Consider the following 23,100-nt stretch of genomic DNA (forward strand, 5'->3'; position numbering starts at 1 on the left):
CACATTCATCAAACCATCCTACAAATGTGTATATAAAAACCCAAATAAGTAATAAAGAATGATTATTCACACACGCAAATATTTACTTCACAAATCTGACCGTTTTCACTTTCAGAGAGCTGCCCGTGACTCTGCAAAGTGTTGGTCACATTCTTTTTTCTCACTTACAAATCGTTCACGAATCGCTCGTACACAGCACGAAGACACACAGAGATAACGGCACGTGAGCACTTCGGGTTTTGAGACCCTTCACGCGGACAGCTTCGCACAGATCCATAACAGTGACAGTATAAAAGATTTGTTTTCTACAGTCACTGATTCACAAATGGAAGCTGCGTTCAAGTACTAGTGGAAAACTGCGACATCCGGACTACTTGTGGTTTCCTAGAAACAGATTTTCCCCCCTAAACAAACAGTTCGTGACTTTTTACTAGAACACATACATTTAACAGTTTGCAGTACACTGGCAGTGTGACCCAAGTTGGTTAAAGAAGTTCAGACCGATCACATTATGCATCAGTTTAAAAGTATTTATAACAGCAAAAGTTTGATTTTAGTGTGTTTACTGGCACATGTGATGAATAGAATAAGATGTGGTAACCCGCCACAACGAGATGGGTTGTTGTTCTTGCCATTGTGTTTGTTTTAAGTAGCAAGCTTGGAGCATAGTGACAGCCTGCCCATCTCATGTTGGTGTTCTTCCATCATAATAATGTTGCTCAGATGTCATGAGTGAAGTTTGTTGGCCCTGCAGTGGAAGAAGTGTGGAATGTCAAAGTCCACATGAAGATGAGGTCTTAGTAGATGAAAGCATGGGCCTAAGCTTCGTTTGATCATCCATCCACTGTCATGGTCCCGGGTGTTGAACTCACCTGAGTTCTAAGTTGTGCAAGCTCCTTTTGGATTTTGTGTTATGCATTTTGAATTCTTGCTACTATTTAACATTCTGTTAGTTCTCAGTTTGATCAGTTTTTACTGTTGTTTGCCACTTTGCTAAACATCTAAAGTTTTAGTTCTTTGTATCAGTTTCTGGTTAATTCCATGTGTACTCTCCTTTAAGGTCATTGTGTATTGTTGTTGTTGTCTTCTTAAATCGGATTCTTCTTCAGTTTTCGTTTGCAAATCGTAGAAAAAGAAAAAAAACTTGGTTTAAGAAGATGTCAAGGCCAAACACAGTTCAGTATGATATCGCCCAGTACAGACACATACACAGCGGTTACAGCTTCACAGTCATTTATTCAGTTTGCTTTTTAAGGCTGTCATCACCGGCTAGCGCACACAGTTGCTTTAGTGGGGTTTGCTCTCATGCAGCCGGCCACTCTCAGCCCCTCTCCCTCCTTCTAGGTCCCAGCATGCTACTGAAATAGGAGAGGCGTGATTAGACGATGACAACCAGCTGTACTGGCCACTTCCCCTAGCGCTGCCCCCTGAACCCACTACACCACCCCTTCCCTGCAGCTGAGCTACAGACCACACCCCGTCACACACAGTTTCCCTTAAATGGGTAACTAAACTTTTCTGGACGGGCTTTCAAGCAAAAATTCAGACTGCTCTGTTATCAGAATCAGAGAAACTTTATTAGTTCCAGAGGGAAATTGAGTTGTCATAGCAGCAAATATACAACAAACAACAAGCACTCATATAAAGTGAGTGTAGAAACAAAGATGATAAAGAGAGAGATGAAGATAAATACAGAGCTATAGGTATAAATATACATATAAATATAAAAGGAAAAGTATGTGTGCAAATATGGCGTGGTGTACAAAAGTGACAGGGTGCACTGAGATGTAATTAATTCTGTTCCACATGTGTAGGTCTGACTAAGTGGATGAATTAAAGAGTCTGATAGCAACGGGATAACGTTCCCTTAGACAGCGAGGTTAAAGGAACCTGTTGCTCAAACCTATCTAGACTTTTTTAGTCGCTGGTGACATAAAAAACTAATTATTGGAACAACATCTAAATCCCCCAAAATTAGATAATGACTGAAACTAGCACCACTGATGAACAATGGGCTGTGAGGTCAGTTTCTTGATCATTAATATGCAAATTAAAATGACCATTGATCAACAACCATTGATCAACTGATCAGTGGTTGTTGGTCATTTACTCAGGGCCTGCCTAAACAAAAAACCCTAGTTATCCCTTTTGTGTCAGGAGTAATAGTTGAGGCGCATCTTCTCTAAACATAGTGTCTCTGTGGTTTTTAAACCCCAAAACACGCCTCGCCAAAAATTGGTCCACCCCAAGGATCGGGTCCTCCGACACAAACAGAGTAATGTACGCTGTTAAGTGCCAGGAGGATTGTCAGGATTTATACATCGGGGAAACCAAACAACTTCTTGCTAAGCGGATGACACAATACAACACAGGCCAGTGGACACTCTTTCAATGATGAGGATGTACACATCCTGGACAGGGAGGAACGCTGGTTTGAGCGCGGAGTCAAGGAGGCCATTTACATGAAAAAGGAAAGACCATCTGTGAATCGAGGAGGGGGCCTAAGGGTACATCTTTCGCCATCTTACAGCCATTCCCCAACTCTCTGTGATACTCATGGTCATTGATCAGTGGGTGTTGATCAGTGGTTGTTGATCAGTGGTCATGACAATTTGCATATTAATGATCAAGAAACTGACCTCACATTGTTTGTCAGTGGTTCTAGTTTCAGTCATTGTGCAAATGTACTGTTTATAAGGTTGGGGAAACCTGCAGTCAGATGAGACTGAAAAAGTCCCTTGGATGATGATGAAACATTTCTCCCACTGAAAATGCTACGTCCAGATGAACAGAATCAACTGTTGAGCTAGTTAATAGGTATGCCCTCATTGGCATCTGTTGGGATTTTATTTTGAAAGGATGCTTCCTGTTATGCTGCGGAGTATACGTGAGAGTTCAATAAATAAAGACACATTGGTGTGAATGTTCCGGTAAAAAAGCCGATGCTCCACATGTGATTATTCCTCCAATAAGTATCTTCAGTATTCATGCAGATTCTGCTGGAAGACCCGTCTCTGCTAACAGGTTATGGGCCTAGGAAAATATTGAAGCTACGCCAGGGGAAAGTTTACCACCAGAAAAGTCGCGAAGTGCAGGGTGTTCGGTGAGGACTAGCATGCTAAGTTAGCACAATGAGTAAGCGTGCTGGTGAACCCAGTGGCTGATGAGTAAGGTTGGTTTTTGACGGAGATGAGAAGAATTATGAACTGTGGGAGACAACATTTTTGGGACATCTTAGATTACAAGGTCTAAAAGAGACAATATTGAAGAGTAATGACGAAGATGAGGACGACGAAGATAAGAATGCCCAGGCCTATGCAGAGTTAATACAGATCCTGCATGATATGAGTTTATCGCTTGTGATGAGAGAAGCTGCCGACGATGGACGCGAGGCACTGAAAATATTAAGAGACTACTTTGCGGGAAAAGGTAAACCAAGAATTATCAGCCTTTATACTGAACTGACTTCTCTGAAGAAAGCAAGCAGTGAGAGCGTCACGGAGTACATCATACGCACAGAGACACTTATTACAGCCCTGAGAAATGCTGGAGAGACACTTAGTGATGGTCTGCTTGTAGCGATGGTGTTAAAAGGTTTACCAGAAGCATTCAAACCTTTTTCTGTTCACATAACGCAAAGTGAATCAGAAATCAAGTTTGCGGAATTTAAAACAAAACTCCCCAGTTATGAGGACACTGAGAAAATGCGCTTGGTGGAACAAGAGGATAACATCATGAAGGCGAGAGTGCAACCTAGCGCGAGACCCGCAGCAGCTGCTAGTGACCACAGGAGAGACATGGCAGACAGTCTGTTTTAAGTGTGGCCAGCGGGGACACAAGGCCAGAGCATGCCGCTACAAATAATGGTGCGGTCACTGTAGAAGCAACACCCATCGAGAGTCGACTTGCAGGAGACGACAACGGAATGATGAAGCGCACACAGCCTCGGAGGAGGGCGGCAACGCAGAGAGCGACGACACCTATGTCTTCCGGATGAGCGATGACTACGCGGAACCTCAACAGCGACAGGACATCAGGACCAAAGGCCTGATGGTGGATACTGGTGCGACATCACACATCCTGAATGATAAAACAGCGTTCAAGAGATTTAATGACGACTTCCAGCCGTGAACACACTGTGTGGAATTAGCTGATGGCACCAGGTGTAAAGGAGTGGCTGAAGGCAGAGGAGATGCAGAGGTGTGCTTGGTTGACAGCAGAGGGAGACAGTGTAAAACAACACTGAAAGACACTCTATATATTCCCTCATTTCCACAGAATATCTTCTCTGTGAGAGCGGCCACCACGAATGGAGCTATTATCATCTTTAAGAAAGGAAGGAACGTCCTTCAACACAGAGACGGTACAAAGTTCTACATCCATGAGCACAACAGACAACCAAAGTCTGAACTGTGAGGTGTGTATCCAGGGAAAATGTGTCCAGACTAGGAATAGAAACCCTGACAGAAGAGCTGAGAAACCTCTTGAGCTGGTACATACGGATCTAGCAGGGCCGATAGATCCAGAATCACGAGATGGACACAGATATGCATTATTGTTTACTGAGGATTTTTCCGGTGCAGTATTTGTATATTTTCTCAAAAACAAAAGTGAAACAATGCAAGCAACTGAAATCTTTTTGGCCAATACAGCCCCACACGGGAAGGTAAAGTGTATCAGGTCAGAGAGTTACCAGGCATTGTTAAACAAACATGGGATAAGACATGAAACTTCAGCCCCATATTCCCCTCACCATAATCGTACAGCAGAACGTGGCTGGAGAACACTTTTTGATATGGGAAGGTGCATGCTTATTGAGAGTGCCGTACCAAAGGAATTATGGACATATGCAGTTCAAACAGCGGCTATTGTGAGAAACAGGTGCTTTAACAACCGGACAGGACAGACACCTTACTTTTTGCTGACTGGGCGGAAGCCCAATCTATCCAGAATGCGAAAGTTTGGGTGTGAGTGTTATGCTTACAAGCAACACAAGGGTAAGCTGGATTCTAGGTGTACAAAAGGGATTTTTGTAGGCTACGACAAAAACAGTCCAGCATACAAGGTTTATTTCCCAGACAGTGCTAAAGTGCAAAAGTTTAGGCTGGTTAAGTTTGTAACCAAACACAATGAGGAAACGCAAACACAAACTGATACGACATCTGAGGATGAGGACATACAGGTGAGGGAGAGACGAAATGTGAACAAGGAAAGCCCCAGTACCAGTTCACAGGAACCAGGTACTGACAACCAACCATAAGTGAACAGTCAGACGCCACTTAGTGATGAAACCGAAAACTCCAGAAGGTATCCTTCTAGAACAAGAAAGAAAGCAGATTATCTAAATGAATATGAGTCAGGAGAAGACATTGATGATCAAGTGCTGACCAACATAGACTACTGTTACAGACTGATAAGTAACTCACTCGTGACATTCAGTGAAGCTGTAAAGTCACCCAACTCTAAAGAGTGGAAAGCAGCTATGGATGAGGAAATGCAATCCTTAAAAGAGAACCACACCTTTACCCTAACTAGCTTACCTGAGGGAAAGAAAGCAGTGGGGGGTAGATGGGTATATGTGAAGAAAAACAGTGGCGATGGATCAGAAAAATATAAAGCACAGTACGTAGCTCAAGGTTACAACCAGTGTTTTGGAATAGACTATGACGAAACTTTTTCTCTGACTGCTAACCTGACAAGCATAAGAGTATTGATGCAGTGTGCGATACAAGAAAACCTGATTTTGCATCAGATGGATGTAAAAACTGCATACTTGCATGCACCAATAGACTTTGAACACCCAGGTTTTTCACTTGTAGTGAAGGGCATAGTGAAAATGCCTGTAATTTAGACAAGAGCATCTCTCTCTGAGCCTCAGGACCGACGATTAAAACTTCAGTTTTGTTCTGGTTAAGCTGCCATCCAAGATTTTATATCTAGAATACAGTTAAAAAGGGCATCCATTGGTCTGGTGTCATCAGGAGACACGGAGATGTACAGCTGAGTATCATCAGTGTAACTGTGGAAGTTCACTCCATGCCTCCTAATGACACCACCAAGAGGGAGCATATACAAATTAAAAAGTACAGGGCCTAAAACCGACCCTTGGGGCACACCACATGTCATTTTATGGATCTTAGAGGAGCATGTATCCATACTCACCATAAAAGTTCTGTCTGCGAGATAGGAAGTGAACCAGTTGTGTACAGCACCAGAGAGGCCCACCATGTGTTTCAGTCTGTTTAAAAGAATAGCGTGGTCTACTGTATCAAAGGCTGCGCTTAGATCCAGTAGCACCAGGACTGAGAGCTTTTGGGAGTCCCAGTTACATCTAAGATCATTTAAAACCTTTAGGAGAGCAGTCTCTGTGCTGTGGTTCACCCTAAATCCAGACTGGAATATCTCCGGGATCTGTCTATCATTCAAAAAATCATTAATCTGAATAAAAACAAGTTTTTCTAAAATTTTACTTAAGAATGGTAAGTTGGACACAGGTCTGTAATTATTAAAATCATTACAATCCAAATTGCTCTTCTTCAGAAGATCAACTCCTTGTGAGCAAAAGTTGAACTACAATGATGATGCTGAGACAATGAACAATGTCAGGATGTACAGAGAGGCAGTAGGTAGCCTTATTTACTTGACCTGTTGCACACGACCAGATTTGAGTTTTGTTGTAAGTAAGCTGTCACAGCACTTCAAAGAACCAACTTTAGAACATTGGACTGCTGTGAAACATGTTCTGAGGTATTTGAAACAATCAAAAGACAAGACATTGTGCTACAGGAAAAGTGACAAAAGATTTGAGAGTACAAGGTCACAGTAACTCAGACTGGGCTGCAGATGTGACTGACAGGAGGAGTACTACAGGTTACTGCATAAGCCTGAATGAAGAAGGTACTTTGGTGTCATGGCGAACAAAGAAGCAGCCAACTGTTGCCTTATCAACTTGTGAAGCAGAGTACATCGCTTTGGCAGCAACAACACAAGAATGTTTGTACTTGACACAACTGTTGCAAAGCATGTATGAGCATCAAAAGGGACCACCAAAGATTTTTGAGGACAATCAAGGGACTATTGCATTGGCAAAGAATCCTGTTAACAGACAGAGGTGTAAGCGTATCGATATCAAGTATCATTTTGTAAGATCAACAGTTAATGCTGGAAATTTGATATTGGAATATTGTTCGACAGGTCTGATGGTGGCCGATGTTATGACAAAGCCAGCAACAAAGGGGAAGTTATTGAAGTTTGCAAAATATATGTTTGGAGTGTAAACAAATAGTAAAGAAAAACTGTTTCTTTTGAAATGCATGTAAAGCTGACAACGTGAGTGCAAGTGGGGTGTTGAGCTAGTTAATAGGTATGCCCTCATTGGCATCTGTTGGGATTTTATTTTGAAAGGATGCTTCCTGTTATGCTGCGGAGTATACGCGAGAGTTCAATAAATAAAGACACATTGGTGTGAATGTTCCGTCAAAAAGCCGATGCCCCACGTGTGATTATTCCTCCGTGTAGATAATAAGTATCTTCAGTATTCATGCAGATTCTGCTGGAAGACCCGTCTCTGCTAACATCAACCTTTTGGGATTTACTTACCTGGATGATTGAGCATGCATTGAGACAACTACATCTAAAGTTCTTTGTATGAGAAATGGACACAAAATACCAAAAGAAAAAAGGGGGAAAAAAAGAAATGCAGAGCAATCCAAAGAAAAACAAACAAGCTCAGCAGCCACTGTCATTCCTAAATGCAGTCTGCAAACAAATGCAGAGAGTGTCTGTCAGTGGTGGGTTTAAATGCTTTTCTTGGCATTTGGCAGGGCTGCACAGAAGCATGGGGTCTAGAAATAAATAGTAAATGCACTGTTTCTTGTATAGCACTGTTCTACCCTCCACAAGCACTGAAAGCACTTTATACAACATGCCTCATTCACCATTTCATGCAAGCACTTTTTTTTCTGCACCTAGGTGTTTTCTGTCTAACACTCACACGCCGATGAATGCACTGGAGATCAGCTTGACGTTCAGTATCTTTTTAACTGTTTATTTAGCTGTATTTTTCACAAATGGAACAAACTTAAACACATTACCAGTTGGTCATACATATGCTATCAATTCACTGATCAGCCTGTACATTTAAAGGGAAAAATGCATAAATATCAGTTGCTTAATTACTATTGATAAATGGTAAATGGCCTGTATTTGTATAGCGCTTTACTAGTCCCTAAGGACCCCAAAGCACTTTACACATGCAGTCATCCACCCATTCACACACACATTCACACACTGGTGATGGCAAGCTACATTGTAGCCACAGCCACCGTGGGGCGCACTGACAGAGGCGAGGCTGCCGAACACTGGCGCCACCGGGCCCTCTGACCACCACCAGTAGGCAACGGGTGAAGTGTCTTGCCCAAGAACACAACGACTGCGGCTGTTGAAGCCGGGGCTCGAACCAGCAACCTTCCGATTACAAGACGAACTGCCAACTCTTATGCCACAATCGCCCCACTATTAGTACTATTAGATAAGACAATCCATTCAAAAAGAAAGGTTCATCTCACTTCCAAGTACAGTCTATGTTGCCTTTGTTACCTCCTCCAAATAAGGCAAAATGACTGGCCAACTCCTAAATATATGGTGGTCTGCCAGCTGTTCTCCACACTTCTGCCGACACAAACCATTTGTCATATTTCCAGCAAAATTCTCTCCAGGAGCCTGAGCTGGTAGAAGTCAGCTGCATTAGATACACATTCTGCCAATCACCCTCTGGTATGGAACCTTGCTCCCAGTTAGATTTTGAAAGGTTATTTTTGTTTTTTTATTGTTTAGATAGTTGAATACAGTCTTCACACAACTTTCTTATTTCTTTTGGTTTTATCCATGTCAGTAAATATGTCAATTATATTGGAGTCCTTTGTATTTCTAAATGTTTTATCTTGTCATTAAAATAGTCTCTAACCTGAAAGTACTTAAAAAAAGTTAATTTTACCTAAGCCATTAGTTTCCTGGATTTTATGAAAGCTATACAGCTCCATCTCCATCTGACACGACCAAACAGGAGGAGGTAATAACGATTTTGTTCCAATATTTAAAGCACCCATTGATTGTGTCTGCTGTGAAATCTGGGTCAGATGTGATCCATTTTTATATTCTAGGATGTTTTTCCAGTAGTGGTGATTTACACTCACTAACCCAAATTCTGAGTGGTACCTTGGACCATTGGTTTAGGGTCTTAGCATGCTGTCTATATAACATTTTGCTTCCCAGAAGAGATTGTAATGAAATGTGAAATTTACCATGTTCTTCCATTTTGCAAAATAACTGGGAATTGCAGCAGCATGCTAGGGATCTTAGTTGGACAGTTAATAAATGGATAGACATGGCAGTGATTCAGCTGTTTCTTTAGGAAGTTGTAATATTTTAAATTGAATCCGTGGCCTTCTGCCCACACATATAAATCTAGAAATTCACTTGTTCCTTTCAATAAATTATTTTGATGTAAATTATTATTATTATTATTATTATTATTATTATTATTATTATTATTATTATTATTATATTACTATTATGCATTTCTAAGGAAAACCTGCTCATATCTGCCTTGATATGTTTGGTCAAAACGGTATTTCTTAACTTTAGTAACGTTCTATGTGTTTAGATATTAATAGCAATAATATTATTAGCAATGAATTGAAAGTATTGGTATTAGTCATGATAAATTTTGGTAAACTGTAACAATAGGAGGCTTCTTGTTTTAACGTGATGTCGCCAGCAGAGGGCAGGAGCACATAGATTATCAGTCAACACAGCTAAAACCGCAGCTGAGGAAGAAGGTCAGCGTCTCGTACAGAAGGTGTGGATGTTTGGTTCCTGGGTACCTGTGTGTGGTTTACAGCAAACGAGCCCCCGCATAAGCCTGGTAAGGACCCCCGATCACACGGACTGTAGCTAGCCTGTGAGCAGTAACTCTCCGTGACCGTGGCTTGTTAGTGTTAGCTGCTCGGTAGTGTGGATGCACTCGCTGCTGAGGGGAGATGTCTCTTCATCATGCTCCGTTAACTCGTTTCCCGGTGTGTTTATTGCCCGGTGACATAGCGATTACAGCATTATTCACTGTATTATCGATGGTGTGGTTTTGCTCGTTACCTTGTTGGTTTGTGTAACCGATCCAGTTAAACACGGGTTAAACTTTGGGGTTTCCCATCTGAACTAAGCTCCGTGTCTTCCTTCGGAGCAGCTTTCACTTGGCCCAGTGTTAGCTTGTGTGAGCTACAGCTGCGTTTCTCTGCTCTGACTTGAAGTCACAATAACACGTGACTGCCCCTTGTTGCTTTGGATTTTTTCTGTTTATTCGGCTAAAGTTAATGGGACATTTGTCAGATGTAATGTTTTGGGTTATTTGGTGCTAAAGCAGCTGCTGGCTGTGTGCTCGGGAGTTCGCGTTTTAGCCCAAACTTCTTTGATTGGCAGCGTGGCAGAGCGCGCGGCACTTCCTCTCTCCACGTTGGCGTCTTCAACGAGTTTTCCTGTTTACACTGAGGGCTGGTCCTGTGCCCCAGCTGTCTAAAACGCATCCTGTTTACAGTGAAGTACCTATCACACAGATCTGGGTCCCGGTGCACTGTGGGGCAGTGCTACAAATCCGGTAAAGGCTGGCCTAATGTGGAGGGTCCCCAAATAACAGTGCATACTCCCTGTGGAGCTCCCTGTTACTTTACACACGTGGAAAACTGCACCAGACACCTGATGAACCAAACTGGTGCTCACAGATCAGTGGATATATTGTTGGCATTTGTCACAAATATCATGCCGCATGTGTTATTCAGTAATGGCTTCTGCTTTTGAAATGCAGTGTAGTTTGTTTTTAGTTATTTTTCCCAAAGAAGCACAAGGTGCTCCACATGAGTGGAGGAGAGCTGATGCCTTACATGTGGACATCAGACTCCACTCATCCCACTCAGCCTGTGTAGAATACAGCCAGGAAATATATCACATTAGACCTCATTAAACAGCACTGTGCTGTCTACTCGTGTATTAGAAGTGATGTTGATATATTTTATTCTTTACTTTTAAGTGTCTTTGAGGTCGGTTTCACACAAAACTTGCTGGCTGTTTCTGGCTCTCACTCACTCACTCACTCACTCCCATCTGTTTTCGTGGACTGTGATTTCTGTGACTACAGGCTTATCGCAATCTTTTGATTTATCTCTAACTTAATTTCTTAAGGTAGTCTAGGTGCTGAGTGGGAGTAGATATTGTAGTAGAATTTATGGACAAAGTCTTGTAAGTGGTACATTTCAGTGCAATCAGCTACAACTCTTTAGGTTTGCAAAACACTGAAGTGTTCCCTTTAAAGTAAAATGACTCGAAGTTTAGTTGTCAAAAAAAAAAAAAATCATGTCCTCACCTTCTTTATACGTGAATATTAGCTACAACATATGGAGAGAATTTCAAAACAAATTCATTAATTTTTGCCTGATTGCATTTATGACTCCTACAGTAATTTACACTGATTATTACCATTAGCTTTGACAATCAAAATAAATACTGTAACCTGTGGTTAAAGTAAAATTCTCTTATACGACTTGAAGATATGACTTGAAGCGCCAGCAGCCTCTTCGGCGACGTAAGCGTACAGATTGTGTGTCTGGGATTGTGCTCTCAGCCTCCTACTGTACACCTATGATTGTACACCAATCCACCCAACCAGCATCATCAAGTATGCCAATGACAACACTGTGGTTGGATTCATCTGTGATTGTGATGAGACAGTTGACAGTGTTCGCCCCCCTTCCTGGTTTCCTATCTTTTTGTATGTCAGTCACACTTAAATGTTTCAGATCATCAAACAAAATAAAATACTGGAGAAAGATAACCTGATTAGGCCTGACTACTGCCACAATCACTTAAATAGGACCTGCCTGACAAAGTGGAGTAGACCAAAAAATCCTCAAAAGCCAGACATCATGCTGCGATCCAAGGACGTGCAGGAACAAATGAGACACAAAATAAATGAGATCTCTCAGTCTGGAAAATGTTATAGAGCCATTTCTGAAGCCGTGGGACTCCAGCGAACCACAATGCAGCGTTAGAGATTGTTAGGTTGGCCAGTAGTGGTAGTTATGGTACTAAGGCTTTGGAAGAAGACACTAGCTGGATGGATCTTTCCTGACTGACCCTTTGCACAGCCAACGAAGCTGCTCACTTCACTTGAATGTAAAGGCGCAACTGTGTCACTGTGTTTCAGTATAGAAAACCATTTCAGAGATTCTGACACTTCATGTGTAATTTAATTTTGTTCTTCTTCATTTGAAAGTGAAATACATGCAGTAATTATTGTTGAGCTAAATGTTGTCATTAACACTTCACTATAATTAGCTCTGTGCTTCTGTAACTTGAGCCTGGAGTCTAATTAAACTCATAACTGATAACGGTGATTATGACTCGTACTACTTCCTCCAGGAGCACTACTTGAGATGTGCATTGTTTTGACACTAGATGGTAGTCATTCCTCACATTTGGGTGGACTAACTGCTCTTTACTGTTGTGCAGGTGAAGAGGCTTGAATGGCGTGCTTCAGGAAATCTGCCTTACTGAACTACAAATCCCAAGATTTAGCCTGGATAATGTAGAACATTGTAAAAAAGTTGTAGTTTCCACAATACTGTTTAATTTGAACCAAATCATTAGTAATATCCTTCAACTTTGACTCTGCTGGTCTTGATAGGGCCTGAAATGTCTTATTAAATGAGAGAGTATTTGTATATTTTTAACCAGTGGAATTATAGTAACTATATTTTAATATCTGGCTGAATGGCCCAGTAAGTGTTATGTGTGTTACTTGTTTGAGTGAAACATGGTAAGAAAATATAAGACTCCATCAAAAGGTTAAGATGAAATGATCCAACCAATATGAATAAATGCTGTCATCCTAAATGTTAAATACAGCTGTAATTGTGGTTTTACATGTTTCTGTTTAAGGACTATCTCTGTTTACTAGAAGAATAAGATGTCCTGACGCAGAAAATCTATAAGAACACAGTTTATCGACCCCGTCTGTCAGGCTGCTTCTGATTCTTGCTTGTGTTTGTCTTTGTAGGTCCAACCAGAAACTGACTTCACGTCCTCCTGGTTTCCCCTCCTTCATTTCATTGTTTGTACAAGTTGACTGTGTGAACTTCATTGTACCCGGTGTGTGTGTGTGTGTGTGTGTGTGTGCGCATATGGATGTGCCTCTGTCTATGTGAGCGTGTGTCTGTCTCGTTCCCTCCCAACCCACCATGTCCCTGTATTCCTCAAAACTCCAGCTGAGCGTATCACTGTGTCTTCTCCTCCTCCCCCCCTGTGTGCTTCTGCTCCTTACTGACTCCTCCACCACAGGACCAAATGGGGACTACTTCTTCTCAACACCCACAGTTAATTGCTCCTCTGGATGTAAGTATGTGGCAGGAGTCTTAAAGGTTCTCTGTGTAAGCATGTGAAGCTTTTTTAAAATCTGTTTTCATGGGCAGTGTGTGAACAGCTTGTGACAGAACTAAAAAAAAAAGAAAAAGGTGAGACCCGGTGTGGACACCGAACATTGTTAACACAATAACTTGAAGATTAGGCAAGGTAGGATTTTCATTTTGATATCCTTGGTGAATCTACTAACACTGGCAGCCACAAGTATCCTTCAATGTTGTGACACTCATGGTCACAATATTGGCACGAATGTATCTATATGTCATTTGTCGTTGGTGCCAGGTTGATAAAGTGTACAAAATAAGCATTGTATGTGTGCTGGACTCACATCTGTGCTTGTCCTGCTGGACCTCAGTGCAGCGTTTGATACTGTTGACTGTAATATTTTATTACAGCGATTACAGCATGCGGTAAGTATTACAGGTACTGCGCTGCAGTGGTTTGAATCATATCTAATAGACTCCAACTTTATCTCTCCACAAAGGCAGATAACACACACCAGTTAAACCGCAGGAATGTCTTAAAGGCATAATAATCTCTCATTTCCTGCTTATAAATTGAGATAAAACTGAGTTTGTTGTACTTTGGATAGAGTCATAGAAATATGGGCTCCAACTACCCTTTTCTCAGAGTGACTCTGAAAAACTAGTTCATGCATTTATTACTTCCAGGCTGGACTTCTGTAATTCATTATTATCAGGATGTCCTTAAAAACTCCCTGAAAAGCTTTCAGTTGATCCAGAATCCTGCAGCAAGAGTACTGACAGGGACGAGACCCTATGTAGAAAGACAGGGTCTCCCTGTTAAATCCAGAATTGAATTCAAAATCTTGCTCCTCACATACTTGAATAATCAGGCTTTATCTTATCTTAATGACTTTATAGTACCATATCAGCCATTAGAGCACATCGCTCTCACACTGCAGGCCTACTTGTTGTTCCTAGAGTATTTAAAAGTAGAATGGGAGGCAGAGCCTTCAGTTTTCAGGCGCCTCTTCTGTGGAACAAGCTTTTGGATTTTGGAGACGGACACTATCTCTGCTTTTAAGATTAAAACTTTGCTTTTTGATAAAGCATATAGTTAGGGCTGGATCAGGTTATGCTGCATTAGGTCTAGGCTGCTGGGGGGTTCCCATGATGCAATGAGTGTTTCTTCTTGTCCTGTCTTCCTTCTCTCACCCCAACCTATCACAGCAGATGGCCCCGCCCCTCCCTGAACCTGGTTCTGATGGAGGTTTCTTCTTGTTAAAAGGGAGTTTTTCCTTCCTACTGTTGCCAAAGCACTTGTGCGTAGGCAGTTACATGATTGTTGGAGTTTTTATACTTTGCCTTATTGTAGTGTCTCTACCTTACAACTGTTGTTGTGATTTGGCATTATGTAAATAAAATTGAACTGAATCTGAATTAAATTGAACAAAATAAGCACTTCATGTAGCTCTAGGCACGATTCATCAATTAATCTTTCTTGGGAATGTTAAAGAAACCATAAGAGGTGTGATCAAGTCCACAAAAAACAAAGACTGCTTGATTTTAATTTGGCCGATCTCTCATTCAACGTCATCTTCTCGGCCAAGTTCAGATGGCTGGCAGCACGTTATTCTAAAGTCCGACTGTGAGAAAATGCCAACTTGTGTTTTAAAGCAACCTGTATTTTGTGTGGATGATTATTACTGCTGAGGATAGCTGGGGTATCAATAGCCTCAAAAAGAAATATTATTATTTCAACAAAATTTACTATTAAGATATTTATTATTGGGGAAATGCTGAAGACCATTTTATCAGTGATTGCAGCTTACAGTATGACATGGTTCAGTAGTGGCATAGAATAATGAAATGATGGCACAAAAGTAACCTAGAGGGTATTTTGCCTGGAAATTTTAAGTAAAGCACAACTGCTTTGAACATTTAGTTTTACCAATAACAGAAATAGTTGAACTTTGTAACTCTTCAGTATTTTCTATACAGGATTGTCGTGGGTTGAGCTTTTTAGCCAGATACACCATATAACAGTCATTTCCATGAACCGTTAGAGTGTAACAGTTCAAGTGCCAGCGTTGCTTTGTTGAGTCATTTGTTTACTGTTGTGTTGGACATCCCCGTCTGAAAGCATCGCCTCCTGGTATGCCTTCATAACCTAGCTGTACTCTTTGGCTTTTGCCAAGTAATGAAGCGACTCAGGCAGTGAATGTGCTACACTTCTACTCTAATCTCCTTTTAGTAGGATGCCTGACTCCAAGGAGCTAATGTAGATATAATAGCACACAGGTTTAACTACTTTGGGCCGTCAATGAAAGCTGCTTTAAGCTGCTTCCTTGTCAAAGCGATCAGCTGTACATGTTTGCTTTGGATGAGTTCCATGCCGGATGCCTTCCTGCTGTATTCCTTTCATTTGCCAAGCTAATGTTTAATCTGCTTCACTATTGAGCCACCTTACTTCTGGCTTCACTAAAGGCATGAAAATTGATGTTTTTTAATTTTGTCTGATTCAAAGGAGCTTGCAAAGAAAAGCGTCTGGACTTCTTTAAGTTGCTTGAAGACGTTTCACCTCTCATCCGAGAAGCTTCTTCAGTTCTAAGGTCAAATGGTGGGGAGTCCCAGATTTAAACCTAGTGGGAGTTTCCCCCCCACAGAGGGACAAAAGGACCCCCTGATGATCCTCACCCTCTGTGGGGGGATAGTCCCACTAGGTTTAAATCTGGGACTCCCCACCATTTGACCTTAGAACTGAAGAAGCTTCTCGGATGAGAGGTGAAACATCTTCAAGCAACTTAAAGAAGTCCAGACGCTTTTCTTTGCAAGCTCCTTTGACTACGATGACCTGGATGACTGAGAACCTTCACAGACATTTTGTCTGATTGTTTTTGTCTACAATTTTGACTTAGATGGTGATCATAAACATTTTTTAAATCAGTTATCAGTGTAATTTCAGAGTTCCCAAACTTGTTTTGGTTGTAAGGGTATCTCGATCTTGAAGATAACACGGCTCTTTGGCTATTTACAGGGTTAAAATTCTTTGAAAGGTACAAACTGATGCTCTGCAAATATACGAGTGAAATATAAATGTATGTTTGGCTTGTAGCGAATGTTTGTTTCACTAGTTTGTGCTAACTAGAATTTGTTATTCCCAGGTGCTACTGATGCAACAACAAAGACCTCTTTGGATGGTGTGACCACTCCACCGAAGACTTCAGTCTCTGCCTTAAACCCTAAAAACACTTCAGATGTCATCACACAGACCCACTCTAGTACAGGCAAGGATAATAACAGTCTGCAACTAAATACAAGCACTCAGTCCTTCCTGAACTCATCATCCACCAACCACACCACTGTCAGCCACAGACTGAATGAGTCTGTAACATCGGTGAACAAAAATGAGCAAATTACAGAAGGAGCCCTTTCTTCCACATCTTCAGCATCCTTTGAGCAGCCATCGTCACAGGAGCATCTCAAATCACCAGAGGCATTTACCCCCACTAGCTTGCCTGCTCAGCGCCTGCATACTGGATCCACCACCAGCACTAGCAGTATAACAGCAACCACTTCAGAGTCTGTTAAGAATGTGGTCACTACACCTGTGAAATCTACAACCTCAGCACCAGCAACTGCAACAACAACAACAACAGGAACAACAGTAGCCCCACACTCGGTGACAATAGCTAAGACAAGTGTTGCTGTTACTTCCGTCCATGGTTCAGACACGTCTCCATCGGCTGCCCTGCCATACCCCAGCACTGAGGTGGCACCGATTCAGACATCATCTTTAACCAAATCACCATCTGCTATAACTGTTGCCAGTACAGATGCATTGGCCAATAAAAATAAATCTTTTGCCTCAGCTACGAGGGTCCCTGTGGTAGAAGAGGCGGGGGCTGTTCTGACCAAGCAGCTCGTCGATACGGCGTCTTTACTGGCTGTCCTGCTCTTTGGCCTGCTTTTCTTCTTGGTCACAGTGGCAGTGTTTGTCAAACAGGCCTACGACAGCTACAAGAGGAAGGACTACACGCAGGTCGACTATCTGATAAATGGCATGTACTCAGACTCTGGGGTATGAGACAGGAAGAGGATAATTATATTTCATGAAGCTTTTTCTTTCTTTGACTCGGAGCAGGAAAAACAAAACGAACTAAATGACAAACTAACTGAATGGTAAGATGGTGCTGTGAATTTACAGGATGGTCCAGTTAGTTCAGCAAGAAATGGAAAAGGATGATTCTGAGTACACTGACGATAAAACGGTGATGCACACTGATCTGTTTTCTAGCAGCTCCTGTTTTTTGTGGGGGGGTTATGTCAAAATTCAAACCTTATAGCTTACATTTGGTTCTGCTAGTGGCCCCTGACAGGATTGGAATCGATTAGATGTTGTTGGCTGGCTCAGTTGGGACGTTTCCAGCAGATGACCTCTTCATCAGTTAATTTACTGCTGGTAAGAAATGTCAAGATTATCTAAAAGTAGAGTTGTAAAAAAATCAAACTAGCAAATAATTTATTGTATTTTTTTTTTTAATTTGTAAACATTTTTTTCCTAAGTGACATCTATATGAGGACCAAATCAGAATGTTATGCCCAATGATTCATTTCCTTGTCATTACCTTGATGCTTATTTTATTTTTGAAAAAGTAAATTGACATACATCTCAGTGCCAAATAGGGTGTGTAACTGACAAAGAATAGCTCTGCGCTTAAGGCATTTAAAATATGTCACGTTGCAAATGCTTTTTAATGTGGTTTAATTGGCCACAGTGATAATTCAGTTATTCAGTGCTTCATGCAGCAGTGCACAAAACAGTTTCTGCTTGACAAGTTTTGAAGTTCTTTCAATTCAGAAATGACTGTTTTAGACGGTGTTTGTTTACATTTTTGGAATTTGGTGTTGCTGATTTGATAACAATAATAATAATTACTGTTATTATTATATTTGCTCTTTACAATTGGATATATAACCTTGATAGTGAAGAAATGTTCATCAGATCTCAGTCACATTTTGTAACCTTCCCATTCCAGCCCCTGTACACAGTGTTGCACTGTTTACTGCAAAGTAGATTATTTGTTTTGTCATTAATACTCTACAGAAAAATGGGGTAAAAATGAATCACACATAGATCTAAGTGTATAAAATCACTCTTGCAACATTTGACAGAAATCTAATGTGACGTCGTAGCTAAAATTTGCCATATTTCTGTGGTGTCGTTATATTTCTCGGCCCTTCCCATCTTTAAGATATCACATTTTCCACATTTTTAACTACAGCTGGCACTGAATGATGCACACTTGTTGTCATTTCCAACCACAAAGCTAGACTCAGACTCACTGTTGAAGCTTTTCTAAAGTAATCATTATCAACATGGTGAATCACTGCAGCTCTGTCCTCACAGTTACAGGTGTGAGACACCTGGGTCTGTTGTAGTATTAGTCTGGCTTGTTTATAGTCTAGTGATGGAAATGGTCAGTAAAGCATCATTTTAGTTTTCATAAAAGATGGCAAAGCTAAAAATCAACTTATGTATAAACCAGGATCTGATCAGCACAGACGGGTGAACTTGAACCAGCCTCTCTCAAACTGTATTCAAGGTAAATGAATATGTGGAAAACTTAACTCTATAGAAGTGTTGATGTTTTCTCAGAAAGACACAAATGCTGCACAGGTGCTGATGCCAGCTAATTACACTGCAAGATGTGTTTCCATTGCGCTGATTAAGTTTCCATCAGATGTGGCCGCGTGTGTTGAAGCCTGATGTTGGTGGATCAGGGCCAGAGTGCACACTGTGGTGTCTGCTTTAGCTAACAGGCCAGAGAGAGACCACAGAGACATTTAAGTCATCAAGCTGAGGATTTTCCACCCACTGTCACTCTGTTAATGTCAGTTCACTTGTTCTGTTGTGTGAAAATTACATGCAGCACAGGCCGCGCTCACAGAGCCTGTTTGGCTGGCAGCTCTTCCACTTGAAGGTCAGACAGACACACTAACACCGCTTCATCTTAAAACACACAGCTCCTGCTATGTTTACAGCTAGCATTAAAACTACTCTGCCCTCTGAGGAGGATTAAATCTGAGATTTTTGGAAACTAGCCAGGTTGGTTTGAAAAGTTGAGGATTGTGCAGGATTGCAGGCTGTGACAGTGTCGTATCCGTCACTGCTGACTATCAGCAGCACATTCATCATGAACAAATTGCAGGTGTTGCTGCCCTTGTATAGCAGCTAAACCCTGCATGTGATTGTGCTGTCACATTATAAAGAAATGACATTGGTGTGGTGTGAACTGAACTCCTTGAATTCACGTGCAGTTATGCTATTAGAATCATTTTGGAGGTTAAACAAACATTTCTAACATTTCAGATCAAACAGAAGCACAGTTGCTGTAACGCCAACCCTTAGTCTGATTGTTCATTTTATGTAAGTCACAGATTATAAATCGTAAAGTTAAACTAGGTCATCTCCAGCACGGCATTTCATATTTTTGATCATCTGTAGGCTATTAAAACTTTTTTTTTTTTTTTTTTTTTTTTGGGATAATTTCAGGTTTTATTATTATTTCATTATTATTTTCATGGCAGTTCCACAAACAACATTCTCTTTTTAAAGAAATCTTTATGAATTCTCCTTCACGTTTTCCATAGAGGTCAGTGAATAAGAACCAGAAAAAATAAAGGATTTTTTTTTATTTTTTTCAACTATTGGACTGCAAGCCATTAATGGCAGATTTTATGTTAAACAAACCTCACTGTGTTAAATACTCGGATTTTCCAAATGTTAGAGGGTTCCTTTAAAAGTATTGACATTTCATTAGCTTTCATTGCTACAGACGACATTTCAGCAGTGTTCCTTTGCACGTCTTCCAGTGAATCACAGGAACAAGGCCATACTTAATTGTTTATTTCTATTTTTTTTTTTTTTTAGATTCTCACAGTGAATGTATTCTTTTAAAAGACATTGAGTATATATTGTCTTATTAATGCATCGTGTCTTTGCCTGTTCATGTAACTGCTATGTTTACTCCAGTTTTCGTCTGGCTTACCTTACTGTGCTCTTTCCCATGCCTTTGTAAGAAGCAACTTGAATGTTAAGCCATTTATTCATTCATTTTCATTATATTTCAACATTCCTTCAAACGTGCACATTGCATTCAGCAAAGAGCAAACGTTTTACACTATTTCCCATAAAGAGAGAAAGCAGCAGATGTTTCATAAAGAATGAGATGGTGTAGCTCATGAAAAACATAACTTCTACAACGGTAAGTAAAAGCTCTGTCACATGAGGCTGGTCTCTTTCTATTACAGAAACTTTGGAGATCAGGTGCATTTCCATTTTACCATATAATCTACTTAATGTCTTGGTTTCAGACTGATTTCGTCCTCCGGTCCTTTGCCGAATGATTCTCAGTGATTTAGCCGTGCGCTACAAACAAAGGCGGTCCTTGAAGTCAGTATCCATTGCCATAAACTGAATTACTTTGCCTTTTCTTGAGCACATTGTATTTGGTGTATTCTTCCAGTAGAGTACACAGCTGATGGAACTTCACCAAATAATCACTGAAGCACATCTTTGTGTGATAAAGCCAAGGGAAACATAAAGCCATGATCAGTTAGTGACTGAATGAGAGGGAACTTGAACTGTTCCACAACAGCAAGGTGACCTTTCTGGGTTCATCTGAAACCTACACAGATTTCAAATGAAAATGTAACGTTTGAGATGTTGTATTTCTGCTGTAAATGCATTTAACCCTTCCTGCCGCTGCTCGCATTCTTCTTTGAGAGGAGACAACGCTCTTGTCTTGTGGCAATGCACTGATTGGGTCACAAGACCTCGAGGGGATCAGTATGGCAGGCTGTTATCTTTGTTTTTCTCAAACAACCTTTTTTTGTTTTTGTTTTTTTTAATGATATTGTCTTTATCACATTGGTCTCATTTGGTTTTGAATTTATTCCCATATATATGTTTTTGTTAATCATAAAAACCGAAGGTACAATTTAAAAAAAACCAAAAAACAAAAAACAACTTTGTGATGTGTAAATCTCAAAGCAGTTCTTGACTGCCTGCTCTGTGATTTCTCCTCATCAAATGATAGCTGATGCTTTTGAGACCGTTTCAGACGATGACGATCCTCTTTTGTTCTCCTCTTCGATTGTCTAGTTAATTCAGAAAGCTTCCAGTACCTAAAATCTTGTTCCTTGCTTAAAGATACTGGAAAAATACACAAATGGCAATACCCCTGCATAGGAGGGTGAAATCACTTAGCTCAACTGTAGAGTTTGCTGAGAGAGATGGTTATTTCCCCCATGAAAGGAGAGTTTGTATAAATGACTATTTCTGCATGGTTTAAAAAACAGCCTCAGATTTTCTCAAAATTTAATCTTTCCTCATTTTTTTTCTGTTTTATTAAACAGATTTCTGTTTGGGTTGTTGTTTCTTCCTTTTTTTCTGTGAGAAATTAGGAAAATCACATTATCCAAAGTTTGTTTATTTTTATTTTTTAATTAAATGGCAAAAATGACAACTTGTTAGTTCTAACCATGACCTCTCTAGGCTTCTGTATGTGTTTGGCATACTTTGTTTCTTTTTCCTCTCATGGACAAAAACTCCCCAAAATATCTTTTTGTTATCAGTATCACCCAAATTGCAACTTCATAAAAACATTTTGTAGTGTTTATTTGAGATGTATTTCCATTTTTCTGAGGTCTGTTTGAAACAACTTAATCTATAGCTGTTAGTAAGAGTGTCTGCAGTGAGGACATAAATGTCTTTTATGGCAGTCAGAATGTAGTTCATATTGTATCAAATTGTGTCGTCGTGTCCATTAAGCAAGTGGATTTTACCCCCCAAGTGAAGATGGTTTACTGATGTCCGTAATTTCATAGTTTTTCCATAGATCCTGGAACCAGTGTGGACTGTGTTAAAGGTAAACTTGTGTTTGTGGTGACTGATGTGCAGGATGTCATGACACCTGCCCTGTGCCAACCTGATGTTCTAATGCACTTTGAACAGAGATTTTTACTTTGCAGAAAATAAATGAAAAAAGAACCGAATTGATCGTGTTGGTGTTTGAGTAAATCAGTTGAATGTTTAATTTATCGATGGAGTACAGTTGCAGAGTTTTACCATCATTTTACATGAAAGGAACATTCATTAATCAAAGCAACAGTGCCAGGTTTAACTAGCAGTTCAGTTCGTGTGGTGGGATTTCTCAGCACTTCAGCACATCAAGCTGCACCAGCCCAGCCTTGGGGATTCTGATAGATGCACAACAAGACTGACTTGGCTGTTATGCCGTGTATTCATGAAAGGTGAACTATTTGTATTGGTGTGTTGTTCTAACCCACTCTTAATGCGATGGCAAGGATGCATGCTAATGTACATGCGTGCTAAACACTTGATTCTTGCACAGGGTTTGACAGGAAAGGGATGTGCTTTTGTTGTGGAATACCATTTTTCTCCACTCTTACTCTGATTTTTTTTTTACTTTATTGTTCTTTCACTACAAATCAACCATTTATCACAGAGTGCTGTAATGTTTTCACCTGAGGATTGCATTGATTCTAGTGCATAAAGCCCTCACAGTGAACCCCGTGAATGCATTCATTGGCCTCAAAAATTCTATGAGGTGTTTCTGTTTAAGCTATTTCTGTTGTACAACAG

General features: G+C 40.6%; 1 protein-coding gene across 1 annotated transcript; it reads left to right on the forward strand.

Moving 5' to 3' along the window:
- The first annotated feature begins 9,818 nt into the window (after positions 1–9,818).
- c7h11orf24 (chromosome 7 C11orf24 homolog) lies at positions 9,819–21,463 on the forward strand. The gene is made up of 4 exons (XM_084934370.1): positions 9,819–9,925; positions 13,106–13,158; positions 13,280–13,440; positions 16,595–21,463. The coding sequence occupies exons 1-4, from the start codon at positions 9,866–9,868 to the stop codon at positions 17,515–17,517; spliced, it is 1,197 nt and encodes a 398-aa protein (XP_084790496.1). The 5' UTR covers positions 9,819–9,865; the 3' UTR covers positions 17,518–21,463.
- Positions 21,464–23,100: the final 1,637 nt, after the last annotated feature.

Source organism: Perissodus microlepis, chromosome 7 (genome assembly GCF_051167445.1).
Source record: "Perissodus microlepis isolate ML-2025 ecotype Zambia chromosome 7, ASM5116744v1, whole genome shotgun sequence".
NCBI lineage: Eukaryota > Metazoa > Chordata > Actinopteri > Cichliformes > Cichlidae > Perissodus > Perissodus microlepis.